Here is a 9,416-nt window from a genome sequence, read left to right on the forward strand (position 1 = left end):
TAAATGTTTATTTATCGTATATAAAAATGCTTATTAATGTCACCTATATCATATTCATACTCGTACAACGCAAATAATCAAAACTTCAATTGGTATTTTGTTTATTCATTCGATTTTGATTCAAAATAAAGATAAAAGTTTAATCCGATTCCATATAAAAATCCGACAACGATTCATTCTAACTACAGTTTTGCACATTTTTAGTAACAAACTTTTAATTTATACCTTGTTTATTATGACATACAATTATCAATAGATTAAACTTCATAATATGTTGTTCCACGAGCCACTCGTAGTAAAACTCGAGTAAAACATAAGTGAAGTACAAACTAAGAACGTAAGTAAGGCAAATTAAATTATATATTAAAGTGAAGTGCTATTTTCTAAAAAACAAATAGAAATTAAAAAAGTGTATAACATTAGTTTTTAAAAATAATTTCTTACATATTTTATTTTATTTTATAATTGATTTAATTTAAAGTTTGTGTTTGTTATATACTTTATTGATAATAATATAAAATATAACTTACAATTAATAATATGTATTTATTTTACGCTAGTTGACACGATTGCTCTTCGCAATCCCGATGATGGACACATACACAAATGTTTCCTTTTTAGCTTTTGACATTCATACAGTGTTGCCATGATCGAATATATCACAGTGTCATATCATATATTACAACTAAAAATTATAAATTAATTTGAAATTCAAAACAAAACAGCTAATTTATACATCAATATAAATTTTATAAAAAAGCAAATGTTGCAGTAACATCTATATAATACATTGTCTTTTCGACAGGAATTTAAAAATTAGTTGTACATTTATATTTTATTTTGTTAGTTATTGTATTTATTTTTATTAATTCTTATAATTAATTCTTATAATTATTTGAAATGACATTGAAGTGGAATTTATATGTTAGAACAAAATTCTGTATATTAAAATGATTATTGCAGACGTGAAGTTGTGTTTACATTTAAGCTTATTACATCCCAGTTTTAATATTCAACTAAAAATTTTAAGATTTAAATAATTTTTTATATTATGGCAAGTAAACCTGCTATAAATCTTATATGTGTTACTTTTTTAGTTTTATATACAAATTTTATAAGTCTGGCATCACTATTTCGCATTAAACTCCCGTTGGAAACCACGCTAACATAATTTTCGAAAGCAACACTGATAATTGTCAATATTGTTTTGATAACTTGACATCCATGACCAAAGCCCCAGATGGTTTGTTTTCTTTTCCTGAAAATTTTTTCATCCTTGAGTGTGTGTATTTTTAACTATTAAAGAAACTCAAATAAAAGTTATGAAATTGTTAAATATTTTTGCAAACAGTTGTAAATATGTGGTTGGTTAAGATTTGTACAGAAATTGTGTAATATTGTGAGCAAGTACGTGGAAGTCTGAAGGGGGCATTCACGTTGCGCATTGCAGACTGTTAAAAAAATAATTCATCGGTAAGAAGTATTGTTTTTAATTAGTGAAATTTTTATATTTATATTGCTGTTTTTTTATACACATTTAGGAGTTTTTATATAATTTTAACAAAAAAACGACGACAATAAAAACTGTACTATCGATTTTCTCGAATACCTCGTAAATGATGCATCTCAATCACGCCACAGCTGCAACAGCAATGGCTACCAGTTATCAACATTACCCGCCACCGCAAATATCTACACATGCAGTAACACCAACTACTGTGCAGCAGCAAACAACAATTGCTGCAGGTTTACAACAGAGTCCATTTGCGCTGCATCAGCTAACTGCCGTACAAGCCATACAACATCCAACACATCAAGCTATGCTACATCCGCAACATCCGTTAGTACATCTATTAGATATATCCTCTACTACAAGTACACCGAATCCAACACCCATATCGCCACCTAAGGTAGAAGTGCAAACTGAAGAAGAGGTGGTAGTCGATGATCCGCGTAAAAAGAAACAATGTCATGTTTGCAAAAATAAATTTCGTCAATTAACTACGCTGCGTAATCATATGAAAATACACACTGACGAGCGACCGTATAAGTGTAAACATTGTGAAAAAGCTTTTCGTCAAATATCAACGCTAACAAATCATGTTAAAATTCATACCGGTGAAAAGCCATTCACATGTAACATATGTGCTAAGGATTTTCGGCAACAAAGTACACTAATAAATCATATAAAAACTCATAAGGGTTCGTTCAGGGTTTATCTTCCAAAGTTAAAAAAAGCTTTATAATAATCGACATTTTTTTTTTTGTTTCTTATAGAGTCCAGTACACCAACGTCATTACTTAATTATCAACCACCAACCAAGCCATCTTCACGTAAGGGAGCTCAGAACTCATACCAGAATCGTACACCAATATCGAAGAATTTATATTCAGGCAGTTATAACTCACCACAAGCAGAAGAATTGGTTAAGCCTTATCAATGTAATATCTGCAAAAGACGCTTTCCACATATAAGTACACTGCGTAATCATGAGAATACGCATTTGGATCCGAAACCCTTTAAATGTGAGTCATGCGATAAATGTTTCAGTCAACAAGCCACATTGGCCAATCATAAAAAGATACACACTGGTGATAAGCCTTACACCTGTTCCTATTGTTCTATGAACTTCCGGCAGCAGAGCACGCTTTCGAATCACATGAAGACGCACGCTACAGGTGAGACATTTGTGCGTTCGACGTTCTTTTTGAAATGTTAACATCATTTTCCCCTAACAAAGCCTTTGTTTAATTTACACGCAATACAGCTGCAGCAACCAACCCAACAACAACCACAACAATGGCAGGAACCGCCCCACCACCACATGGAGGAATCAACATGCCAACCACAACATTAGCAGGGCATCCTCAGGCAACACAACTAAATGCCAATATGTTACATCAACAACTACAATTTGAACATCCGCTGTTGCATATACTCGACAGTAATACAACAGTCAGCACCATTGTGCCCAAAGAACAATACAACGCCAACGAACGTGTAACACAGGTAACAACATATAAAGGTGAGTGTCCCGATCGCCCATTTGTTTGCGGCGTCTGCAGGCGTGCATTCTCTCAACACAGCACACTTAACAACCATATTAAGACTCATACAGGAGAAAAACCATATAAATGTAAAGTATGCGAAACCAATTTTCGTCAAGTTTCAACACTTAACAATCATATGAAAATTCATACCGGAGAGAAGCCATATGCCTGTTCCTACTGTCCTAAACAGTTTCGCCAAAAGAGCACACTTATTAATCATGTTCGAATTCATACATGTTAAGCAAATTATAGTTTCGTTAAAGGTTAACTATACATAAATATTATAAATTTTTGCAAACAGTTAACTATATTATAGTATATCTAACTATATACTATATGGTAAATATACAGATTTTTGCATAAAAATAGTGGTGAACAAATTTAAAGCGCTACAGTTTTTTTTATTATTTTTATTATTAAACACTAAATGTATTAATTTTTTTTTTAATTATTTTAAAATTATAATTAACTTCACAATATGACATGTTAATAATGTTAACAGTTATATAAGATACAACTTATGCCGTATATAAATAGACTCCAGAAACGACCGGGTCTATTTCTCGCAGCTATTCGTCAATTTGGATCTACGTCTCGCACCTGCTCGTCAATGACCAAGAACTGTTCACCATTTCCATATACGGCTACAACAGCAGGTACGTGCTTTTTTTCACATTTGTCATTTGTATATTTTTTTTCCACTAATAAGCAAGTTCCGACCATCTTGCTTCTTAAATTACCTTTAATGGTCGGAATTAACCTAATCTCGGTGTTCCGTCTGCGTCCTTACAATAAGCAGAAATCAAACATCAGTTCGGTGCAACAGTTAACTGATGTCACCTCAGTCGCTGTTTAGCTTTGCATAGCCAGACCGATTAGAGCTATGCAATTAGAAGATCTGGCTGCCCAACAACTGTCTTCTAACTGTCCAACGTTTCCCACAATAATCTACATCTGGCAGCCATTTTCCATCCCAACCGCTAGATACATATGCAGTTTGCAATAGAACAATTTTAGTAATGATTATCTCTGTCTGGCTGCAACTATTGCAACAATGGGTGTCACCTTAGATCTTATTCTGAATTGGGTCACACCATGGTTCCTATAATAAATAGGTATACTTAACTCTGCCCATTCACATCGGTGTACTCAGAATCTTCATGCTGTCGCTCATCTGTTTTGATTACCGCATGCACTCACCAACTTGAGTTCCGTCAAGTTAAAGTGGTTAGGTTTTTTACCTAGACACAGGTAGATTGGAGTGGCGGCCTTGTTTCCAAAAAAGTCCACTTAAGCTCAAATAAAGTGGTACCTATTGTAGTACTACGGAATAGCATTGGTACGTACATAGATTAAAAGATCAGTATACAATCAACATCAAAAAAGTTAATGACTCCCCCGTTAGGTTAAGGTAAAGGAAAACCAACCTGACAGTTCTATAAATCTGACTAGGTCCCTAATATTACAGGATTATAGCTCGGTCAGGTCGTTGGATAAAGGGACCTCGAAGATTTTGGGTCTCCTAGCTAAAGAAAGGTACTGATACACCCAAGATTACTTTAATTAATATCCCACCCATCCTTAATCCACTCTTATTCCCAAACGATCTCCTCCCTTATCACACGTTCTTCGCCTAATCATATCCTAACACATGAATACGTATTTGTAATGGTTTTTATCTTTATTTTCCTTATAGATTTCTATGAGTTACCACAAAAACAATATATAATATATATGTATATATATATTTCGAATCTAGTGCAACTTTGTAGATATGTCTTTTGTAAATAGACATCTGTCGCAGATATCGTGTAATTGTTTTTATCATAACCCGAAGAGACCTGCTGGCATTGTCTCTCTTGGGAATGGTTCGCAACACTTGGTCGTCTCTGTACATATTTGGCTCTACAACGTAGCTTTTAACTTAATGGTGACAAATGATTGGTGTTAAAAAATTAAGACAACTAAAGCTTATTTTTGTTAAAACTCATATATTAACAAATTTTATTTTATTTTTTTATTAATGTTTAGTTAATAATTTTATGTTCTATGGCAAGAATCTATTTTCATTAATGTTTTGTTAAAAATGATTTCCTTACAATTACTTATCATAGCTAAGAACTATAGCGTTTTGAAGTGCGTTCCACCAATGCAAAAAATTTACAATATATGAAAACAAAAAACAAAAAAAAAAGATATATATATGTATATATCTATATATATATGGTATATATATCTGGTATATATAAGTTAATTAAATTTTGAATGTTGTACACGTTTGCTGATTGTATTGTATTAATTTAGGTACATAATTGCAATTACCTGCCATGCAGCATGTAATGTCCATGTAATATAAGTATATACAGGGTGTTAACAAATATATTTCTGATATTGTAACAAAATCTATAATACATAATAATAATAAATTTACTATAAAATAATTGTATTATTTAAATACATTCATACAATATACATTGTACAAGTATATTAACAAACATAAAGTGTCTAGAAAACTGCGAAAAGAAAACTGATTATTAACGAAAAAAAAAAAAATCTATGTAGAATAAAAATTTATTTTATAAGTAAAAAGGCAAAAATGATTGTATATTTTTATTTAACATATAATTATTTATGGGATTCTTATAAATTTCGATGAAAATTTCTTTGTTTACAGCAATATTATTTTTATATATAAATCCATTATATACTTTTTGTATGTATACTTGTATTTAAATTTTACATTTAATTATAAATTAAATTCAGTGCAAAAACTTTTTATTCGCAATAAAAAGTAATTAATTTTATTTCTTTTCAAATAACATTTACAGTAACATTTTATTATTAACTGCGAAAGTACTTAATAAAAACTTTAAGTTGTAATTAAATTTTATTTAACTTAATTTAATATATTATTTAGATTCTTATATTAGTAGTATATAAAAAAGATATTCAATTTAAGTACGCTCTATAAACTATCTAAAAAAAAATGGATAATTACAAAGAAAATATATTCCAGAATTTTTGTTAAGCCACTATTACCAATATCTTTAAATCTGGAAATGTTATTAAATAACTCATTCAAATACAATTTTCATGATATCACGACAGGCCATTATTTGTGCTGAAATAAGCTATGATGAATATGACTATCACTCGAAAATTACTTTACTTGAAACAGGATTAGAAATATCTTCAAATCTAGAACTATAATGTATTGGTATATAGGAACCCGTACGCAGAGAAACTGCGTATTCCACATAATCCTCACTACAGAAGTTGTGGAAACCCGCAGAAAAAAGAAACCATAATATATATAATCTGTGAATGCCCGGCTTTGGTGTCCAAAAGAAATAGATTTTTAAAAAGATACTTCTTTTGACATAATATTGTATTACCGATTACCAAAAACACAGTGATATATATTATGTTCGTGTTTGCGACATAATATTGTATTACAGTGATTTGATAATATTGTATTACCGATTACCAAAAACACAGTATGCGACATAATATTGTATTACCGATTACCAAAAACACAGTGATCAGACTTTTCATCGGTAAGATCGAGAGACCAATTAAATTTTTTAAATTCGACGGGATGGATTAAGTCCCTACTCTACTATATAAGGGCTTCTTGCGAGTAATGTAGTAGTAAACAAAATCGCTAATTGAGGCACATGGCCAGCCACTGCAACCAACCAACCAGAACTATGATGACTATAATGACAATACTAAATTAAGAATGGAAATGATCAGTGAATATTAAATCTGAAGTTTATATGTATATAAAAACGAGTTGCAAAATACGACAAAACTAATCAAACTAGTTGTACTCTTATCTGGCAAGAAACCATTAATCTTATTTGGAAAGTTAAAGTTTGCAAATTTAGTATGACTATTGATAAAAGAAATGAAACAGACATCAACCCAGAGTCAGACCGTGGTTAAGAATACATGTCACAAGGCTAAAAAGTAGTCAGAAATCAATTTTTCGCGAACACATAATTACTAAATTATTATAGTATGCATTTACAAAACAGAAATGACAGACTGAAGTATACAAACTTAACTATCGTAATGAAGTATGTATAGCCAGAATCGTGCGTCTTAAAAACTACTATTCATCAGATAGAAATTATATAATTAGGCAACAGTTGCAAATGAACAGATAATAATAATTATACTATTAATAAATCAGAAATATCGCTATCGTAATCATAGCTAGAAATGTAAATTGAAACTGACAACTTCCAACAGATAATCTATCACCTCTTTGAGAATTCACATTCATACTACACACTTTTGATATAAACAGATTTAAGTAAAAGAAAATAATCAAGTATAGCAAAAGACTATCTGCTTGTGGTCCTCACAGATAGACGTCACAATGACAATGTAATAAGTTGAGTCCTTCCTTCACGTTGCATCTGTCCATCACCTTTGTATTATGAATATATCGAAACCTATTGCAATGGAATTAACATCAGTTAGCTTGAAAACAAACGTGAACTAACATTCCCCCACATAGATACAATATCTTCTTCTAAACAACAATTGCATAGCAACAAAGTTCTTAATGTATATCCGCCTCATATTTTCAAAGCAGAACGACTCGTTCTCGTGTAGCAAGAACTTTCTTGAGATAAAAGTACCTCAAGCCAAGTCAGTCCATGTCCGATATGTGTCCAAATACAGCTCTGCTTGGATTAATGGAAACACCAATTTAAGCCATTTTGATCTTTGCCTCCTATTCGTTGAAGTGTAAAATTTCCAAGACTGCTTTAAATTAAATCCCATCAACCTTATCGATTTCTTATCCCAAATAATCTCTCATATTTTTACTTATCTCCTAGTCCATATCTTAGGATATTAGTCCCTACTATTCTATATTAGGGGTTCTTGCTAAGTATTTTTACGTAATAATTCCTTTCATGTTTCCTGCAATATAAATCTTTTCGGGTATCAATAGCAACAACAGATTTAACTTACTTAACAGATCTAACTACACCTTAATATTAAGAATGTAACAACAACCCGAATTTAATGGGACTAATATGGTATGTCTCCAATGATACGTGAGAACAACTAGTCTTCTTTAAAAAAGTTTACATATAATTTCTAGGCAGGACTTCCTGTGCACGCCGTTTTGACAGCAGATGGCGCGTTTACTTGTTATTTGTGATTTTCATATTATTATTAATATAATATAATACGCTATATAACATAGAAAGTGAAAAAATTTGTTCAAAATAGTTGGTTTTCCTATAATCCGTTGTCAAGTATGCTCGAAAGGTCGAAATCGTAATCTTTTCTCTCATACGCTCTTAAATGATCTACTGCCATCTATGTATTCGTATGATTTTCAGCTCATTTAAACTTATCACCGAAACCAATATGAGCTTTAAGAATTCAGTTGTCATTCTGGTACAACGTTATATTTATTTACCTTATACAGATAGGGAGTCCAAAGCGGTGGTGGTACTAAGATATTTAAAGTAACTAAACTAATTGAACGTTAACTGTGTATAAGGTAATATAAACATTATCAATAGTGAAACCATAAATCGGAAACATTACAACTATTGCTGCACTTCGTATTGAATAACTAGTAAAAAGTAATCTGAAGGAATAGTGATGAGATAGATATTAAATATTAATGAAAGCTGTGTTCCAACACAAAGAACAAGTCTAAAATATGATATTAACCTATATTAGTACTACGAAGTTCTTGGTATGCAGAATATAATTCTGTTTGATGCCCAACAAAAGGTTAACTGGATCAATATCGTAATTCGTAATAATTAATCTAGTAATTTTAACTGAATCAAACTAAGTAGATGTTATTATAGTATAATTATATTATATTGATATAGATTACAATCTTGATAAAAACGAGTGGAATGAACTTTAGGTAATAATGTGCAAGTGTTTCAAACGTATTTAGGCAAAGTTTCTTTTGGACTCCAAGTTCATCTTCTCTCTGTTATTACTTCTTGACCCACCAAGTGTCATGTTAGCGTGTCGGGATGGCATTACGTTAATTTCAGTAATTCTATTAGTAATTCTAACTCTATCGGCCAGATGGAACACAACTTCTTACTTATGTGCCGGAAAGATAGGTGGGACACTACTTCATAATTCAATGTATTGCCCTCTTTAACATCTCTATATAATCTTAGATGTAGTTCGTATTAATTATTACGGTTAAGTCTGTGATAGGTAAAAAAAAATTATTCTGTAATGTTCTCTGAATTCTGCAGTGAGTATCTTTGACTTATGATGACTTGATAGAAAATTCATAACGTTTTCACTGAAATATTTATATCGAAACCCAAAACTAAAACTTAAACCTTAAAGACTAAGAC

At 31.1% G+C, this 9,416-nt stretch overlaps 1 protein-coding gene across 3 annotated transcripts; it reads left to right on the forward strand.

The window, feature by feature from the left end:
• Positions 1 to 1,119: 1,119 nt before the first annotated feature.
• On the forward strand, positions 1,120 to 3,361 carry LOC119682916 (gastrula zinc finger protein XlCGF26.1-like). 3 transcript variants are annotated; one of them, XM_038096463.1, is made up of 5 exons: positions 1,123 to 1,282; positions 1,352 to 1,473; positions 1,542 to 2,202; positions 2,278 to 2,679; positions 2,769 to 3,361. In XM_038096463.1, exons 3-5 carry the CDS (start codon positions 1,617 to 1,619, stop codon positions 3,290 to 3,292), a joined length of 1,512 nt encoding a protein of 503 aa, XP_037952391.1. In that variant the 5' UTR covers positions 1,123 to 1,282; positions 1,352 to 1,473; positions 1,542 to 1,616; the 3' UTR covers positions 3,293 to 3,361. The 3 variants fall into 3 exon arrangements, with proteins under 3 accessions (XP_037952392.1, XP_037952391.1, XP_037952390.1); XM_038096464.1 differs by having other exon boundaries at positions 1,120 to 1,473; positions 2,278 to 2,690; positions 2,769 to 2,956; XM_038096462.1 differs by having other exon boundaries at positions 1,123 to 1,473.
• The last annotated feature ends 6,055 nt before the right edge of the window (positions 3,362 to 9,416 follow it).

This window comes from Teleopsis dalmanni, chromosome 2 (assembly GCF_002237135.1).
Source record: "Teleopsis dalmanni isolate 2A chromosome 2, ASM223713v2, whole genome shotgun sequence".
Classification (NCBI taxonomy): Eukaryota; Metazoa; Arthropoda; class Insecta; order Diptera; family Diopsidae; genus Teleopsis; species Teleopsis dalmanni.